General features: G+C 52.7%; 1 protein-coding gene across 3 annotated transcripts in view; it reads right to left on the reverse strand.

The window, feature by feature from the left end:
• Positions 1 to 5554: 5554 nt before the first annotated feature.
• The window catches only part of TENT5D (terminal nucleotidyltransferase 5D), a 52889-nt gene continuing 37941 nt past the window's right edge, over positions 5555 to 20502 (reverse strand). For 2 of the 3 annotated variants that reach the window (XM_075323094.1, XM_075323093.1), the window contains exons 2-3: positions 15786 to 15878; positions 5555 to 11442 (exon numbers count right to left, since the gene is read on the reverse strand). In XM_075323094.1, coding sequence (XP_075179209.1) covers positions 10246 to 11421 — 1176 coding nt within the window. In that variant the 5' untranslated portion in view covers positions 11422 to 11442; positions 15786 to 15878 and the 3' untranslated portion in view covers positions 5555 to 10245. Of the gene's footprint in view, positions 11443 to 15785; positions 15879 to 19573; positions 20100 to 20502 lie in introns of those variants that run through there. The other variant, XM_075323095.1, reaches the window with a different exon arrangement.

The following is a 20502-nucleotide window of genomic DNA, read 5'->3' on the forward strand; positions in this document are numbered from 1 at the left end:
TTACCGAGCACCCGAGCATGGTAGTGCCCGCTTATCACTAGTTACCAGTACTGAGCACCCGAGCATGGTAGTGCCCGCTCATCACTAGTTACGAGTACTGAGCACCCGAGCATGGTAGTGCCCGCTCATCACTAGTTACCAGTACTGAGCACCCGAGCATGGTAGTGCCCGCTCATCACTAGTTACCAGTACTGAGCACCTGAGCATGGTAGTGCCCGCTCATCACTAGTTACCAGTACTGAGCACCCGAGCATGGTAGTGCCCGCTCATCACTAGTTACTAGTATCGAGCACCCAAGCATGGTAGTGCCCGCTCATCACTAGTTACCAGTACTGAGCACCCGAGCATGGTAGTGCCCGCTCATCACTAGTTACCAGTACCGAGCGCCCAAGCATGGTAGTGCCCACTCATCACTAGTTACCAGTACTGAGCACCCGAGCATGGTAGTGCCCGCTCATCACTAGTTACGAGTACTGAGCACCTGAGCATGGTAGTGCCCGCTCATCACTAGTTACTAGTACAGAGCACCTGAGCATGGTAGTGCCCGCTCATCACTAGTTACGAGTACTGAGCACCTGAGCATGGTAGTGCCCGCTCATCACTAGTTATGAGTACTGAGCACCTGAGCAAGGTAGTGCCCGCTCATCACTAGTTACGAGTACTGAGCACCTGAGCATGGTAGTGCCCGCTCATCACTAGTTACCAGTACTGAGCACCTGAGCATGGTAGTGCCCGCTCATCACTAGTTATGAATACAGAGCACCCGAGCATGGTAGTGCCCGCTCATCACTAGTTACCAGTACTGAGCACCTGAGCATGGTAGTGCCCGCTCATCACTAGTTACCAGTACTGAGCACCTGAGCATGGTAGTGCCCGCTCATCATCCCTTAGTACTCTGCTCCTTCTATAGGGTACACTCATTTCTTACCTTTGCGACCCTTTAGTTACACTCCAGACTTCTTCTACCCCCTGTATCTACCCCCCGGGCTCCTACCTCTGCATCCTTTATCGCTCGTCTTCCCTAAGGCGGGCTTTGCACACTACGACATCGCAGGCCGATGCTGCGATGCCGAGTGCGATAGTGCCCGCCCCCGTGGCAGCAGCGATATGTGGTGATAGCTGGCGTTGCGAAAGTTATCGCTACGCCAGCTTCACACACACACTCACCTGCCGTGTGACGTCCCTGTGGCCGGCGACCCGCCTCCTTGTTAAGGGGGCGGGTCGTGCGGCGTTACTGCGACGTCACACGGCAGGCGGCCAATCAGAGCGGAGGGGCGGAGATGAGCAGGATGTAAACATCCTGCCCACCTCCTTCCTTCCGCATATCCTACGGAAGCCGCAGTGAGGCCGGTAGGAGACGTTCCTCGCTCCTGCGACTTCACACACAGCGATGTGTGCGGCCGCAGGAGCGAGGAACAACATCGGACCATTGCGTCAGCGTAATTATGGTTTACGCCGACGCTGTACCGATGATACGATTACGACGCTTTTGCGCTCGTTAATCGTATCATCCAGCCTTTACACACTGCGATGTTGCATGCGATGCCGGAAGTGCGTCATTTTCAATTTGACCCCACCGACATCGCACCTGCGATGTCGCAGTGTGCAAAGTGCCCCTAAGTTCCTCTCATCACATCTGATTTCTCTGCATTTCACCTGAACACTCGGCGTCCACATGTAAAAGTGCCAGTCTCTGCGTTATCACCATGACAACGTGGCATTGGCAGGCATTTGGCCGGTGACAGGTCTCTATGACTCACTGCCATCCTGACATTAATGACAGAATTACCTGCGCCGTTCTTATCTTTTAATATCACTTTGTTTCCAGCACGAGAGAAAACAAACGTAACAATAAAATCCATGGATGATATAACATCGAGGTTTCCATAGAGTCCAATCCAAGCTCAGATGCCGGAGGAACGCAGCCGTGCCGCAGCACCGACGTGGCGTTTGCATAGCACCGACGTGGCTTTTGCTCAGCACCGGTGTGGAGTTCGTGCAGCACTGTTACATTGTTACGGATTGTATGTGGTTTGGATTGTGGCAGCCATCTCTGACCTGGCATCTACCGCCTCACCCAATCTGTGGCACAGAACCTGCCGTCCTGACTCTATAAATGTATGGCGTGGTCATTCCCGTCCTCAGGAGCTCACGCTCTATTTACGCTGTATCGCTCCCGTCATCCCCGTCCTCAGGAGCTCACGCTCTATTTACGCTGTATCGCTCCCGTCATCCCCGTCCTCAGGAGCTCACGCTCTATTTACGCTGTATCGCTCCCGTCATCTCCGTCCTCAGGAGCTCACGCTCTATTTACACTGTATCGCTCCCGTCATCCCCGTCCTCAGGAGCTCACGCTCTATTTACAATGTATCGTTCCCGTCATCCCCGTCCTCAGGAGCTCACGCTCTATTTACGCTGTATCGCTCCCGTCATCCCCGTCCTCAGGAGCTCACGCTCTATTTACGCTGTATCGCTCCCGTCATCCCCGTCCTCAGGAGCTCACGCTCTATTTACGCTGTATCGCTCCCGTCATCTCCGTCCTCAGGAGCTCACGCTCTATTTACACTGTATCGCTCCCGTCATCCCCGTCCTCAGGAGCTCACGCTCTATTTACAATGTATCGTTCCCGTCATCCCCGTCCTCAGGAGCTCACGCTCTATTTACGCTGTATCGCTCCCGTCATCCCCGTCCTCAGGAGCTCACGCTCTATTTACCCTGTATCGCTCCCGTCATCCCCGTCCTCAGGAGCTCACGCCCTATTTACGCTGTATCGCTCCCGTCATCCCCGTCCTCAGGAGCTCACGCCCTATTTACGCTGTATCGCTCCCATCATCCCCGTCCTCAGGAGATCACGCTCTATTTACCCTGTATCGCTCCCGTCATCCCCGTCCTCAGGAGCTCATCCTCTATTTACACTGTATCGCTCCCGTCATCCCTGTCCTCAGGAGCTCACGCTTTATTTACACTGTATCGCTCCCGTCATCCCCGTCCTCAGGAGATCACGCTCTATTTACCCTGTATCGCTCCCGTCATCCCCGTCTTCAGGAGCTCACGCTCTATTTACACTGTATCGCTCCCGTCATCCCCGTCCTCAGGAGATCACGCTCTATTTACCCTGTATCACTCCCGTCATCCCCGTCTTCAGGAGCTCACACTCTATTTACCCTGTATCACTCCCGTCATCCCCGTCTTCAGGAGATCACGCTCTATTTACACTGTATCGCTCCCGTCATCCCCGTCCTCAGGAGATCACGCTCTATTTACCCTGTATCACTCCCGTCATCCCCGTCTTCAGGAGCTCACACTCTATTTACCCTGTATCGCTCCCGTCATCCCCGTCTTCAGGAGCTCATGCTTTCTTTACACTGTATCGCTCCCGTCATCCCCGTCCTCAGGAGCTCACGCCCTATTTACGCTGTATCGCTCCCGTCATCCCCGTCCTCAGGAGCTCACGCTCTATTTACGCTGTATCGCTCCCGTCATCCCCGTCCTCAGGAGCTCACGCTCTATTTACCCTGTATCGCTCCTGTCATCCCCGTCCTCAGGAGCTCACGCTCTATTTACAATGTATCGTTCCCGTCATCCCCGTCCTCAGGAGCTCACGCTCTATTTACGCTGTATCGCTCCCGTCATCCCCGTCCTCAGGAGCTCACGCTCTATTTACCCTGTATCGCTCCCGTCATCCCCGTCCTCAGGAGCTCACCCTCTATTTACACTGTATCGCTCCCGTCATCCCCGTCCTCAGGAGCTCACGCTTTATTTACACTGTATCGCTCCCGTCATCCCCGTCCTCAGGAGATCACGCTCTATTTACCCTGTATCGCTCCCGTCATCCCCGTCTTCAGGAGCTCACGCTCTATTTACACTGTATCGCTCCCGTCATCCCCGTCCTCAGGAGATCACGCTCTATTTACCCTGTATCACTCCCGTCATCCCCGTCTTCAGGAGCTCACACTCTATTTACCCTGTATCACTCCCGTCATCCCCGTCTTCAGGAGATCACGCTCTATTTACACTGTATCGCTCCCGTCATCCCCGTCCTCAGGAGATCACGCTCTATTTACCCTGTATCACTCCCGTCATCCCCGTCTTCAGGAGCTCACACTCTATTTACCCTGTATCGCTCCCGTCATCCCCGTCTTCAGGAGCTCATGCTTTATTTACACTGTATCGCTCCCGTCATCCCCGTCCTCAGGAGCTCACGCCCTATTTACGCTGTATCGCTCCCGTCATCCCCGTCCTCAGGAGCTCACGCTCTATTTACGCTGTATCGCTCCCGTCATCCCCGTCCTCAGGAGCTCACGCTCTATTTACCCTGTATCGCTCCTGTCATCCCCGTCCTCAGGAGCTCACGCTCTATTTACCCTGTATCGCTCCCGTCATCCCCGTCCTCAGGAGCTCACGCTTTATTTACACTGTATCGTTCCAGTCATCCCCGTCCTCAGGAGCTCACGCTCTATTTACACGGTATCGCTCCCATCATCCCCGTCCTCAGGAGCTCACAGTATACTCGTCTCACGCACACAATGTATCTGTCCCAGCATCGCTGCCCCCGGCGGAGCTGAACCCTGGTCTCTATGAGGGGCGTCATCCTCTTGTGTCAGTGAATGGAGGACGTATAATTGCTGGCGGCATCCTCTACCGTGCGGCGGCGCTGGTGTCCGGCCGGATTACGTTGTGCTTTGTTACCTGTCAGTTTCCTCATCGCACCGCGCTGTTAACTCCATGACCTGATATATTTCCTGCAAATCACATCGGTCCTTCCTCTCCCTGATCACTGCTGAACACGAGAGTCTCCGAGCAAAAGTCATTAACCCCATCCCTGCCACTAATGCATCAAGTAATCCTACAGTTCATGCTGTTTAAAGGGCCTCTGTCAGCGCAGAATGACCGATCCATCCACGTGCAGGCGCTCGGAGCAGCATGGCGGGGCTGGCACTACACATCCCACCTGCTTGTTTTCCCATTCCCTTTTTTGATTGACAGATCAGGCGTCATAGAAGCAGAAGAGGGATAAGATGGATGGAAAACAAACAGGTGGGACGGTGATCGTATATGATCGGCCTCGCCATGCTGCACCGAGCGCCTGTGCTTGGTGTGATCAGTCATTCTGTGCTGACAGGCGCTCTGAAGGTAGAAATAAGTCATCAAGTTCAACCAATAACCTAATGTGCTGATCGAGAGGAGACAAAAGCCCATAAGACCAATGCAGATCGTATAAGGGAAGAATTCCTTCCTGACTCCACATAGGGGAATCAGACTAGATCCCTAGATCAGTGTCCAGAATCTACTGGCATAATCTGCAATATAAGATCATCAGGAAAAGCAGCCAGACCCTCTGTGAAGATCATATATGTCTGCAGTATTGATCCTGAGTTACCTCTTGTATTATACTCCAGAGCTGCACTCACTATTCTGCTGGTGCAGTCACTGTGTACATACATTACAGTACTGATCCTGAGTTACCTCCTGTATTATTCTCCAGAGCTGCACTCACTATTCTGCTGGTGCAGTCACTGTGTACATACATTACATTACTGATCCTGAGTTACCTCCTGTATTATTCTCCAGAGCTGCACTCACTATTCTGCTGGTGCAGTCATTGTGTACATACATTACATTACTGATCCTGAGTTACCTCCTGTATTATACCCCAGAGCTGCACTCACTATTCTGCTGGTGCAGTCACTGTGCACACACATTACATTACTGATCCTGAGGTACCTCCTGTATTATACTCCAGAGCTGCACTCCATTCAGGTTATCCTTCTTGCTGGGGTAGTCACGTGTGTTGCTGACCCTCGGGTTTAGTATCACTATCAATATTTCGATGTTCCAGTCTTAGATACGATGCCTCATGGTGTTGGGACTTTCACTCCTCACATCTTCTCCTTGGTGTCTGCTTACATTTCTAGGTAAGATCTTGGAGGGGCTTTCCATAGGTTCCTCCAGTCATTGGTCCCATCCTCAGGGACTGTCGTGCGGGCACAGCCCGGAGCTGGGGCAGGCGCACATATAATTCCCATGCTGCGCTGCCTCTAGGGTCTCTCTCGAGTAATTTCGGCACAGTTGGTGGTTGTGGATAATTATTAGGTGGTCTCCAGGGTGTTGTCTTCTTCGCTCTCTAGGGTGACACAATTATGTTCCGAGTCCTCGTGTACAGTGCAGATATTCAGAGACACAGGTGGAGACCCCGGGGACCGGCACAAGCCCGAGCCTGCCCGCCGCTGTGTAATGTGCGGATCCCACCACTGCACACAGCAGCCGTTCTGTCCCTTCACAGCTGCGGACCACATGGGCTATGGTCAGACCCCAATTTTTCATGGTGCGTGAGGTCGTGTTGTGTCAGTACAGAGCGATCATAAGATACAGTGTAATGAATCATACATGAGCACAAGAAGCACAGCGCGCGCCGCTCATCAGAACGCTTTATTGTCAGCTCCGTATAAACCAGATTCCATACATCGGATCTCCACAGGATTATGTACAGGATTCACATTCCCTCTACAGGAGGATAAGGTGCAGGTCAGTCGCGCCACAGCCGAGAAACGCAACTGAGAGACGCAACAAGAAGTGACACAATGTAACCAGGCGTGGACCCGCCGGACACCGTGTGACCAAGGAGTGGACCACTGTAACCAGTCGTGGACCCACAGGAAACTGTAACCAGTTGTGGACCCGCTAGACACCGTGTGACCAAGGAGTAGACACCTGAAACCAGTCGTGGACTCGCCGGACATAGTGTGACCAAGGAGAGGACCACTGTAACCAGTCATGGACTCGCCGGACACAGTGTGAGCAAGGAGAGGACCACTGTAACCAGTTGTGGAATCGCCGGACACAAAGTGACCAACCAACAGACCACTGTAACCAGTCGTGGACCCGCCAGGCACCGTGTTACCAACGAGTGGACCATTATAACCAGTCGTGGACGCGCCAGACACCGTGTGACCAAGGAGCAGACCACTGTAACCAGTCGTGGACCCGCCAGGCACCGTGTGACCAAGGAGAGGACCACTGTAACCATTCGTGGACTTGCTGGATACCATGTGACCAACGAGTGGACCACTGTAACCAGTCGTGTACCCGCCTGACACAATGTGACCTGGCAATCTACCACTGTGACCAGTCAATACAAGGTAAGGTTTTTGTGGATTACTGTAACAAGAGGTTGAACCCGTCTGAATCAATGTAACTTTATGGGCAAAATCAACAAAAATCTAATGGTCATGTGGTGTACCCATTAGTAACAATGCCCGGTGTGCACCCCCATCAGGGACAGCTCGGGGGACTTATCACTGTGCTGGACCCCTCTTTTGAAGTACAATTGTATTCAATTTTGGCCTGTAAATTGTGCAATTTTGTTTTATTTAAAAAGTGCTTAAGTGGGTGGGATTACCGGGGGGCTGGGACCACCAACGGTACAACAGATTACCTGGCTGTGCACGCATGTAAAGAAATCACAGACAGCTCTGCATCCAATCTGCTGCATGTGAATATTCCCCACCGTGTGCAGCAGAGTACCATTCACATCCAGAGCAGCACTCACAATTCTACTGGTGGGGGAGATCAGTGCATTGTGAGAGCGGATGGCACCGGGCCGCACGGTGGGGTCAAACCAGTTTATTTCCAAAAGAAAGCAGCTGAGTTTTGAAAGCAGCTTTGGCTCTGACTGGAGTAATATGTAAAAAACCCCAAAAACCTTAAAAACTGTAAACTACGGTATTTGGAAAGTGCCTCTCGTGTATCGGCCCTGAAACGTGGCAAAAATATCGAATTAACCTTTAACTACAGAACAGAAACATCTACAGCACAGGGTTCATGTCAGTGCATTCATCGTCCATAGAAAAATATTGTAGATCTATGTACAGGACACCGGCGGAGGGAACAAAGAAATCACACAGAATAGAAATGTTCACATTGCTCTGGTAGATAAAACCTCGAGGATGTGACCCCGCCGGACACCGGGGCCGGTCCCGGAGGAGATCAGCTGCGGCTCTGGGGGGACGGTGCCATGAGCTCCAGGCTGGGGATAAGGGACGCAGGCACTTCGGAGACATCTTCACAAACAACCGGCAGAGGAACCAGGGTTAGGAATCCTCCAAACACTATAAATAAGGGCTGCAGTATATGATCTGTAGACCCCGGGGGGTGCGAGGTCTGTAAGAGGTCATACATTAGACAGCGTAGCATCCTGCTGGTCAGAAGGACACATGCGTCCTGCCATTATAAGCATTAATTGGAAGCGCATGGACCTATACAGATAACGGGAATCCTGGGGCCAGCTGCGCTTTGCCGCTCTTCACTCCCAGATGGTGACTTTTTCCTCCGCCTCCTTATCTTGTGCTTTACCTATGTAGAGCTGTACATTCTTATACTCCAGTCACATTCCAAGCTGCATTCACAAGGCCACATTTCCCAAGATGCACCACGGCAGAACATGCTCAGCACAGACACTGAACCAGCAGGCGGCAGCCTGAGAGTGAGCAGAATTGAGAGTGCAGCTCTGGCTGTGACTGTAAGTAAAGCCAACGATTTACAAAGCGACTCAGCAAGACCCAGGGGATTAAAGACTGAAAGACAATACTCAGGGGTACGGTCACCCCACATCCAGGCGTAGGCAGCAGCATCACCCCCTCCCCCCAAATTACACACAACACAAGGACCCCGACATAAAATAGAAAAACACTTCTTGCTACTAAAAACCCCACAAACATCAAAGACATAAGAAACCCATAAACGACAGGAGGTCCCTCGTAGAGCAGCTCCTCATGGCACCGCCGCGGTGGCACTCACCACTCAAAAATAGAGATGGTTTCGGAGTTTTGATATTTGCAGAACATCTCAGGATGGAAAGCGGCCGCGCCCCACAATGGAGGCTTCTTCCGCACCACCGCCAGACCAGGAGCCATCACAGGTCACAGCCAGAACTAATCTCCATAAACTGCAGGCCATGAGTGACTCCTTATAAACAGCAGAACAGCGATTGCCACTCTGAAGCCCAAGATCACATTTCCCAGCATTCCCTGTTTGCTTAGGACCAACTTTCCACAAGGAGCCAAACAGAACCGGCTCAGTGGTTGTTCACCAATAACCTACTTCTATCACATGTGAGGCCGTCTTAAAGCGGTATTCTGGTTTATCCACTGGATGGTTGATGATTGTTAGATCAGGGTAAGGGGTACTTTGCACGTTGCGACATCGCTACTGCGATATCGTCGGGGTCAAATCGAAAGTGACACACATCCGGCGTCGGTCACAACATGTAAAGTCTAGATGCGCCAATAAACGATCGCAAAAGCGTCGTAAATCGGTGATCTGTGTAGTGTCGGTCATTTTCATAATGTTGCACCAATAGGAGATACGATGTTGTTCCTCGTTCCTGCGGCAGCACACATCGCTGTGTATGAAGCCGCAGGAGCGAGGAACATCTCCTTACCTGCCTCCACCAGCTATGCGGAAGGAAGAAGGTGGGTGGGATTTTTACGTCCCATTCATCTCCGCCCCTTCGCTTCTATTGGCCGCCTGCCGTGTGACGTCGCTGTAATGCCGCACGACCCGCCCACTTAGGAAGGAGGCGGGTCACCGGCCAGAGCGACGTTGCAGGGCAGGTGAGTGCATGTGAAGCTGCCGTAGCGATAATAGTCGCTACGGCAGCTATCACAAGATATTGCATGTGCGACGGGGGCGGGGACTATCGCGCTCGGCATCGCTAGCATCGGCTAGCGATGTCGCAGCGTGCAAAGTACCCCTAAGTCTCAGCACTGACACCTCCAGCAATCTCCAGAATGGGGGTCCCTAATTTTCGCTGCTACAAGGAGTTGGAACGCAGAAGGTGACGCCTGCTGAAGATCACCAAGTGCCACGCCTTCCAACACTTCCTGCCGCAAAGAAAAAGTGGGGTACAAATGGCCCCGTTCTGGAAATCGGTGGGACCCTCACAGATATAACAGTCATCACAGTTAATGCATAGGTGAGAATGTATATAGACCACGATACCCCTTTATCTGCCTCCCCTGTGATAGGACAGGAGTGTCGGTTCATAGGCAAGAAGCAGAACAGAGAGTGCAGCTCTGAAGTATGGGCAGGATGTGGCTCTGCAGTTTATAGGATAATTCTGCCTCTCGCCTGTATAACGCTGCTCATATTCCAGTCTTTACATAAAGTGATATTTTGCAGAACAAACAGTCATTTCCCGGCGTGCACTGAGGGAAGGGTTTATTTCCCGGCAGCGGCCGCCGCTCCCTACACCAGCCCGCTCTGCAGGTGTATGTGAAACTGGTAGGGCTGGTAGAAGATGGCCGCCTGTCCTTGTGGGATGTAATAGTTGCTGAAGTTCCTGTCGCTCATGTACGGGGCCGGCTGGTAGTAACAGGTCACGTTGGCCGTGTTGGGGATGATGTTCTGTTCTCCGAGCACTTTCAATGCTAGGATGGTGATCATGTTAAGAGTCTGCCTGCGCTCGTGGCCCATCAGACACACCGTGCTCTCATTGACCACGGAGCGCAGGGTCATCAGATAGTCATACTTGGTCTTCTCCTCCCCGATGAAGTGATTGCGCAGGTAAGACTCGATTTTCCGCTGCTGTTCGGTCACGTCAGGAAAGTCAATGAAGAACCTGGAACACATGTAGCGCTCCAAGGACTTGATTTCTGCCTCGCTGGCCGGCTTGTAATCGCGGACAAGGAGGTTGCTGTATTTTAGAAGTCCTCCCCCTCGGATCTCCTCGGGATTCCTGGTGGCGATAAGTTTGCCCCCCAGATGTTCCATTGCTTCCTGGAAATCTCCGTACATGCTCTCGGCCACCACAGCGGGGTAGGTGTCTGGCACCAGCTCACGGTCCTCATCTGTGTAGACATCGAGGATGGAGTCCAGGATGATCTGGAAAGAGTCTACACTAAACTCAAACTGTCTACGGAGGGAGTTCACGAACTTCAGCTCCACGTTCTTCCCGCTGTTGTTGGACAGAGAGATTAAGCTCCAGCGGTCGTGGTCTGTGGACACCTTCACCATCTTCTGGACGTAGGCCTCGTTCATGGTGACGGCCGTGATCTTCTCCTTGTTGACGCATTTTGGGAGAAAGTCTAAGAGAGAATCCAAGACGATGTCCTTGACCGTCTGGAAGGCTTGCTCATCTGGAAGCTCTACGCCAAAAATGATGTCCAAGTCCTTGCAGCTGGTGCCGCTCTGCTGCATGAGGATGTAACTGGCCGTGGAGCCGTTGAGTCGAATGTCCCGTATCGCGATCTCCTTCTTCATCAGCTGCTCCTTCACAGTGTGGATGATATCTTTGGGCTTCACCTCCATGGTGGGGAAGTTGCCTCTGCCATGGATGGGCACGATGTCCGTCAGGACCTGATTGAGGATGGTGATTTGATCCTGGCTCAGATTGCTGAATCTGCGGTCCGACTCTTCGGTCATGGCGGATGCTCAGTGGTGAAACTGTAACAGAAAAGGATGATGAGGGCATTAGTATTGAAAGTAGAGGACACAAGAACACAAACCACATGCTCTAAAAAAGCTGCATGATGCGTGCACAGGTTATGGTTCAGCCCCTGAACCGCGTTCAGCTCCCGAGCGAAGGACAGATGATGATGATGTGAGTAACGAACGCTGATAAACAACGTGGTCCTGAAGCGTTTATTGTGGAGCGAACATCATTCCTCCGAGGCCAAAGACCGCGACGTGGGAGCTGTACGCGGCACATCATCTCCCCGGTGTGTGCAGATAATTGCAGGTTAATGAGAGGCGATGTACGAGCGCGGCCGCTGCCTGGGACCGGCGCTGATTAACCCCTTACAGCGCCGGTCTCTGCAGATGCTGAGCTGCGAGCGATCACCCTCATCCTGTTCTATGGGTGGGATATTTCATGGCAGGGTCAGGAGCAGAGGGGGCAATCACCCTCAGACCGGACCCTAAACAGCTGTGTAGGGCCGCCTGTTGCTTTAAAGGCCTTGGAGCAGCACTATACATATAAATATGTATACATGGTGGGCCGGCCACAGCACAGTACAGCGGGCACGCTGCGTCTGGCCACAGCACAGTATAGCGGGCACGCTGCGTCTGGCCACAGCACAGTATATATAGCGGGCACGCTGCGTCTGGCCGCAGCACAGTATATATAGCGGGCACGCTGCGTCTGGCCGCAGCACAGTATATATAGCGGGCACGCTGCGTCTGGCCGCAGCACAGTATATATAGCGGGCACGCTGCGTCTGGCCGCAGCACAGTATATATAGCGGGCACGCTGCGTCTGGCCGCAGCACAGTATAGCGGGCACGCTGCGTCTGGCCGCAGCACAGTATAGCGGGCACGCTGCGTCTGGCCGCAGCACAGTATAGCGGGCACGCTGCGTCTGGCCGCAGCACAGTATAGCGGGCACGCTGCGTCTGGCCGCAGCACAGTATAGGGGGCACGCTGCGTCTGGCCGCAGCACAGTATAGTGGGCACGCGGAGTCTGACCACACCACAGTATAGCGGGCACGCTGCGTCTGGCCACAGCACAGTATAGCGGGCACGCTGCGTCTGGGCACAGCACAGTATAGTGGGCACGCTGCGTCTGACCACAGCACAGTATAGCGGGCACGCTGCGTCTGACCACAGCACAGTATAGTGGGCACGCTGCGTCTGGCCACAGCACAGTATAGTGGGCACGCTGCGTCTGGCCACAGCACAGTATAGCGGGCACGCTGCGTCTGGCCGCAGCACAGTATAGCGGGCACGCTGCGTCTGGCCGCAGCACAGTATAGCGGGCACGCTGCGTCTGGCCACAGCACAGTATAGCGGGCACGCTGCGTCTGGCCACAGCACAGTATAGCGGGCACGCTGCGTCTGGCCACAGCACAGTATAGCGGGCACGCTGCGTCTGGCCACAGCACAGTATAGTGGGCACGCGGAGTCTGACCACACCACAGTATAGCGGGCACGCTGCGTCTGGCCACAGCACAGTATAGCGGGCACGCTGCGTCTGGCCACAGCACAGTATAGTGGGCACGCTGCGTCTGACCACAGCACAGTATAGCGGGCACGCGGAGTCTGACCACAGCACAGTATAGTGGGCACGCTGCGTCTGGCCACAGCACAGTATAGTGGGCACGCTGCGTCTGGCCACAGCACAGTATAGCGGGCACGCTGCATCTGGCCACAGCACAGTATAGCGGGCACGCGTCAGGCCAATGTCACAGTATAGCGGGCATGCTGCGTCTGACCCCATCACAGTTATGTGGGCACGCTGCATCTGCATAAGTCCGGTCCCGTGGAGGAGCTGCTGCCTGTGAGCAGGATAGTGCGGAGGCCGGAGGCTGCTCACCTGACAAGTCCAGGACAGGATCCTCCATTGTGGCCGCAGCCGCTCTGCAGACGCACATTGTGACTTAATGCAGCAGAGGGGAGTATGATGCAGCTCGTAGGTCAAAGTCACCACCGAGCAGGTGATTGACAGCAGGAACAGGTATTGTACTGCGTTACTCAGTACATAGATCATCAAGAGTTGTCAGTGGTTGACACTTTTTAATTGCGGCCTAAAAAGATGGTAACAAACAGAAGCTTTCAGGACTGCTCCGATCTCTTCATCAGGTAAAATACAAAATCTGGAGAACGGCAGCGATGTGAGGAGCGATGGCTCTGCTCCGATCAGCTGAAGAGAATCCGGCACAGAAGGAAGCATCGGCGCGTCCCCCCGTCCCAAAGTGATACCTCTGTTCCCACCACTCGTCTCCGGACTGCGAGTCTCCAGATCTGGTGTTTTACCTGATGAAGAGATTGGAGGAGTCCTGAAACCTGCTGCTTGTGATCTCCTAATCAGGCCGCCATTAAAAGGCATCAACCGCCGAGGACCCGCAGATCAGATTATTATTCCGGCTGCTGCAGTAACTCGCACCGCAGGCTCCACAGACAGGAACGGCCTCACTTATCCCCCAACACTTTGCAAGTCTCTTTACAGTAATCTGAGTTCAGTGACAGCTGCAGGGTCTATGGAGTAAGTTTGGTTCTGGTCCTGTATCTTTGTTACACAGATGCAGAAACAGAACAACAGATATAGTAATTGAACTTGGCTGTGTAAGAGCACCAATGTATTGTTGAGCTTGGCTTTATTACTAATATATATATATATATATATATATATATATATATATATATATATATATATATATATATATATAGTAATAAAGCCAAGCTCAACAATATACTTTATAGTTCAATTACTATATATGTTGCAGAGCTGCTTATGTATTTATTTGCATTGGTTCTGTATCTGTGTAATAGGTCTGGTCTCTTTGGTGCAGGTGTTTCTATATAAAGTCCGTTCGATGTGTCAAGTCCCCTGTATGGTGAATTTCATCAGTTCCATTTGTGATGCTGATGTTTCACGTCTATGACAACTAGTTATCACATCGTTATATAATTGGGCCCCGACCACCCACAGGACCGCCCCGGCACAGACAATCTCACACCAGCTTTACACTCTCTGCGGTGAGTTTTTGACGTTGCAGCATTTCTGCAACTATTAGGTAAATTAGATTATTTGTGGTTTTCAATTGCATTTTTTTCTGCATTTTTGTAGCTGCAGTTTTGGTCTCTGGTTGTCACAAGTGTGTCACGGGTGACAGACAGTCATGTGGTTTCTGGCCATAGAAGGTCACAGTGTTTGGCTGTGCAGAATGCTCCCTGGCTTTTCATTGTTCCTGCTGTCAGTATTCATTGGTATAGGTAGCTTTCCTGCTGGATTTTCATCTCTCCCCCTTTGGGCCCAGCAGGAGCTCTCCTTCCTTCCTTCCTTGGACTGGTGCTGGTGATATTTTCAGTTTATTCAAGCCTTGGTTGCAAGCAGATGGCTTGTACTCTGTGGTATCGTTGCTGAAACTTTTCTGAACTTTTACCTGTGTCATCTGTGGATAAGTAGTTCATGCTTTTCCCCGTGTGTCCCCCTTGTGTCTTCCCTAGAGTTTAGTGGGGTTGATGAAGAGCCCATCCCACCCATTCCCTATTTAGGGTCCAGCACTAGGGATACCTAAGGTCAGGTATCCGGCTCGTCACATAGGTTTGAAACCTATCTAGGGTGGTGAGGGACCCCAGGGACCAGCAGTGGGTTTGGTCAGGGGTCACCATCTCCCCCTTCCCTAGACGCAGGGTTTCCCTTTTCTCTTGGTACGTCCCCGCACCTAGCGTGTCACTGGTTGTCGTGTTTTACATTAAGCTACTTTGTGTTTGAAGCTTCTTGGTCTTTGATAAAACTTTATTGACAGTCACATGTGGGTTACATGCAGTCTCATCCTGCGTATTTTAAGCATCTGTTACTATTCTATGGGTAAATCTGCTCAGGCTCCTGTAACCAAAAGTCTTGTGATCTCTACGGCCTTCATCGGTCAGGTAAAATCCGGGATGGGTGCCGGATTACATGATTCATTCCCATCCATATAAAGATACGCTGCTATTACAGAGATTAGAGGGATTGTGCAGGACAGCAAGGTAAAAAATAAAGTACACTCATCTTACCAAATCCCCACAGATCCTCTTCCAGTGATTGTCTGCAGCGGTTATATGCTCACCCTGCCATGGGACCAGTGAAGAGCGACAGGCGGAGCGGCCGGGGATCAGTATGTTGAGTGTATTACATTTTTTACTTTGCTGGACATTTTTCAAACAACAAAATAGTTGGTGGAGAATTCCTTGAAGTTGCACATCAGGGGCGGCCGTGTGATCGCGAGTCGCTGCCGCCCGGCGCTGCGGTAACACGGAGGCGGTGACCGGTTAAAGGTTGCCATTAGGATATCTGCGCCACTCACCAGAGACGTCTCTGCTGCGCGCTACTTTACAGAGGGGAGATTAGTCCGATGACTCGCGATGATCGGGAGATTCTCGTCACCATCGGGAGACACCTGTGGAGAGAAGACCACGTCAGAGAGAAGACCACGCCAGAGAGAGGACCACGCCAGAGAGAGGACCACGCCAGAGAGAGGACCACGCCAGAGAGAGGACCACGCCAGAGAGAGGACCACGCCAGAGAGAACACCACGCCAGAGAGAACACCACGTCAGAGAGAACACCACGTCAGAGAGAACACCACGTCAGAGAGAACACCACGTCAGAGAGAACACCACGTCAGAGAGAACACCACGTCAGAGAGAACACCACGTCAGAGAGGGACGGCTGCGGCACAGCTGAGCTGCAGAACAGTGTGCAACGCTCCTGCTATTACAGCGCCGGAGATTATAATCCAGCAACAATGCTCCTGCTATTACATCCCCCGAGATTATAATTTGGCGTCAATGCTCCTGCTATTACAGCCCCGGGGATTATAATCTGGCGTCAATGCTCCTACTATTACAGCCCCCCAGATTATAATCCAGCATCAATGCTTCTGCTATTACAGCCCCTGAGATTATAATCCAGCATCAATGCTCCTGCTATTGCAGCCCCCAAGATTATAATCCGGCATCAATGCTCCTGCTATTACAGCCCCCAAGATTATAATCCAGCATCAATGCTCCTGCTATTACAGCCCCCAAGATTATAATCCAGCATCAAAGCTCCTGCTATTACAGCCCCCAAGATTATAATCCAGCATCAATGCTCCTGCTATTATAGCCCCCTAGATTATAATCCAGCATCAATGCTCCTGCTATTATAGCCCCCTAGATTATAATCCAGCATCAATGCTCCTGCAATTACAGCCCCCGAGATTATAACCCAGCATCAATGCTCCTGCTATTACAGCCCCGGAGATTATAATTTGGCGTCAATGCTCCTGCTATTACAGCCCTGGAGATTAGAATCCAGCATCAATGCTCCTGCTATTACAGCCCTGGAGATTATAATCCGGCGTCAATGCTCCTGCTATTACAGCCCTGGGGATTATAATTTGGCATCAATGCTCCTGCTATTACAGCCCCGGAGATTATAATCTGGCGTCAATGCTCCTGCTATTACAGCCCTGGAGATTATAATCCAGCATCAATGCTCCAGGCCCAGAGATTATAATCTGGCATCAACGCTCCTGCTATTACAACCCCGGAGATTATAATCTGGCCTCTCGTCTCCTGTCCGTATTGATTAATCTTCATTTACAGAAGTTTCTACAGGTAAATTATCACTAATATTCTCCAGTCCCCCCCCTCCGCACCCGTGAAATGATTTTTTATACAGCACACATCTTTCATCAATTATTGCAACATTTTGAAAAATATGCAACTTTTTGTTAGAAAAATGACAAAAAAAAAAAAGACCCTTTTTGACTGTGCAAAATTCACAAACCCCCTGCGCCATTTTGGTGAATTTGGTGCTAAGAACGTCAGCAATTACTGCAAGATACAACAAAAGAAAAACTTCAAAAAACACTCAACACCCCCCTTCCCGCACGAATGTTGGATAGTGCTCTTTGTACTTATATCCTCAGAATTAAGAAGATCTACGCTTTCTGTCATTGAATGGAAACCTTGCGCTCACAGCTGAGCTTCCGTCACAGTTACAGCCGGTCTGTGAGGACCTGTGCGATGAGCAGCAGAGTGGATACATTGTAGCAGATGGGTCGATTTACCGGATTTTCCATAGGGGAACCTGCGGCACTCCAGCTGTGGGGACACTAAGGCTGTGAGATGTTGGGAGTTGTAGCTTTACAATATCTGGAGTAGAACTGTCAAATAGTAAGAATAATCAATGAAAAAAATCAAAAAGAGCGGAGTCTGGAGCCGGCGACCCCCCCCCCCCCGAAAGAGCCGGCGACCCCCCCAAAGAGCCGGCGACCCCCCCATACTACAGGTGTCTGCGTTAGCATTTACCTGCGGATATGAGCTGCGCCCTCCGCTTTGTGCCGCTCATCAGTGGCTCTCACTCGTCATCGCTGATGGATGGAGGCGCTTTCCTCCGGCGGTGCAGCAGAGGCGTCGCACACCACCTGCCTCCGCTCGCTGACATTTCACTGTACTGATTTCCCTGCCCGGCCCTAATAACCTGACGAGCAGCGATCACACGCCTCCTGCCTCATGTATTATACATCCCGTGTACCGTGCACTCGTCTATATCCAGGTGCGCACCCAGGAGCCTCCACCTACCACCACCATCATCCTCATCGCACCGCCGCTAACGAGATCCATCACCAAAAGCAACGGGAAGGAGGCGCACAATCTGATAACACTGTATGGAAAGTTTACATCCTTCTGATAGACGATGTGTTTCAATTCATTACCATTTTAAAGATCTCTGCTTGCTGTCTGCAAATATTCCCATTCCCTGCCCTTACAGATGGCACAGCTGAGAGTCCAGAGAGGACCAGATGAGGCTGATATTGTGACAATGGAAGGTGTGAGGGTCCAGAGAGGACCGGATGAGGCAGATATTGTGACAGCAGAGGGCATGAGGGTCCAGAGAGGACCGGATGAGGCAGATATTGTGACAGCGGAGGGCATGAGGGTCCAGAGAGGACCGGATGAGGCAGATATTGTGAAAGCGGAGGGCATGAGGGTCCAGAGAGGACCGGATGAGGCGGATATTGTGACAGCGGAGGGTGTGAGGGTCCAGAGAGGACCGGATGAGGCGGATATTGTGACAATGGAGGGCATGAGGGTCCAGAGAGGACCGAATGAGGCGGATATTGTGACAATGGAGGGCATGAGGGTCCAGAGAGGACCGGATGAGGCGGATATTGTGACAATGGAAGGTGTGAGGGTCCAGAGAGGACCGGATGAGGCGGATATTGTGACAATGGAGGGCATGAGGGTCCAGAGAGGACCGAATGAGGCGGATATTGTGACAGCGGAGGGCATGAGGGTCCAGAGAGGACCGGATGAGGCGGATATTGTGACAATGGAAGGTGTGAGGGTCCAGAGAGGACCGGATGAGGCGGATATTGTGACAGCGGAGGGCATGAGGGTCCAGAGAGGACCGGATGAGGCAGATATTGTGAAAGCGGAGGGCATGAGGGTCCAGAGAGGACCGGATGAGGTGGATATTGTGACAGTGGAAGGTGTGAGGGTCCAGAGAGGACCGGATGAGGCGGATATTGTGACAGCGGAGGGTGTGAGGGTCCAGAGAGGACCGGATGAGGCGGATATTGTGACAGCAGAGGGCGTGAGGGTCCAGAGAGGACCGGATGAGGCGGATATTGTGACAGCGGAGGGTGTGAGGGTCCAGAGAGGACCAGATGAGGCGGATATTGTGACAGCGGAGGGTGTGAGGGTCCAGAGAGGACCAGATGAGGCGGATATTGTGACAGCGGAGGGTGTGAGGGTCCAGAGAGGACCAGATGAGGCGGATATTGTGACAGCGGAGGGCATGAGGGTCCAGAGAGGACCGAATGAGGCGGATATTGTGACAGCGGAGGGCATGAGGGTCCAGAGAGGACTGGATGAGGCGGATATTGTGACAGCGGAGGGTGTGAAGGTCCAGAGAGGACCGGATGAGGCGGATATTGTGACAGCGGAGGGTGTGAAGGTCCAGAGAGGACCGGATGAGGCGGATATTGTGACAATGGAAGGTGTGAGGGTCCAGAGAGGACCGGATGAGGCGGATATTGTGACTGTAGTTGTAGTAGGCGAGGACCCGCAGCAGAATAATTAATACATAAGCAGCGCCTTACCATCCTCATCCTCTCTGCACAGGAGCTCTGCATAGGCTGCAGGGCGCGGCTTTAGTGTTGCCCCCGTTGATGGTTCAGGGGGACGCGGCGTTTGTTGAGGTCTTATGTGCAGTTGCCTGATTTCTTGAGACCCCAGAGCCAGATGACAATTGTCAAACTTCAATCCTAGCTCCGGTTTCTCTGCAGAGATGTCCGTCCAGAAGGACCAAATTCCGCTCCCTGGCGCCCCCTACGGAAGCAGCGGTATCATTCCCTATGCAGCCCCCCGGAGAGACCCTCGTCCTCGGCTCCATTTGTGTCCAGTTCAGGCAGAATTATCCATAAATTGTCCGGCATTGCTGAAGCTGCGCGCGTGTTCAGTGCCCGGCTCCTCCTGCTGCACGGCGGGGGCTGATCCCGATCTGGTGTCTGGATCTGGGGATCTACTTCTTCAGGATCGATTCTTCCTGCTCATTACAGAAATGCAATGATAGTGTTCCTGTTCGCGGAGCGGCGGTGCAGGATCCGTGCGCGTGTGAGCGGCGGAGGCATTTCACAGTCCGGCTGCTCCGGCGCTGACACAATCCACTGCTGCTGTCATTAATATCCCCCCACGCTCCCGAACATGTGACGGAGCCAGCAGCGTCTGGAGAGCGGCCCTGTGTGGACACAACACGCAGCTCATTCACAAATCCGACAGCAACAGTGACGACACCGTCACAACAGTGATCAGCGGAGCCCGAGAAGGGAGCCGGGCGGCAATCACCGAGAGCGGGGCCCGAACCTCCCGCCGACATCGGGGCCCGAACCTCCCGCCGACATCGGGGCCCGAACCTCCCGCCGACATCGGGGCCCGAACCTCCCGCCGACATCGGGGCCCGAACCTCCCGCCGACATCGGGGCCCAGTCAGCCGCCGACATCGGGGCCCAGTCAGCCGCCGACATCGGGG

Source organism: Anomaloglossus baeobatrachus, chromosome 9 (genome assembly GCF_048569485.1).
Source record: "Anomaloglossus baeobatrachus isolate aAnoBae1 chromosome 9, aAnoBae1.hap1, whole genome shotgun sequence".
NCBI classification, from domain to species: Eukaryota; Metazoa; Chordata; class Amphibia; order Anura; family Aromobatidae; genus Anomaloglossus; species Anomaloglossus baeobatrachus.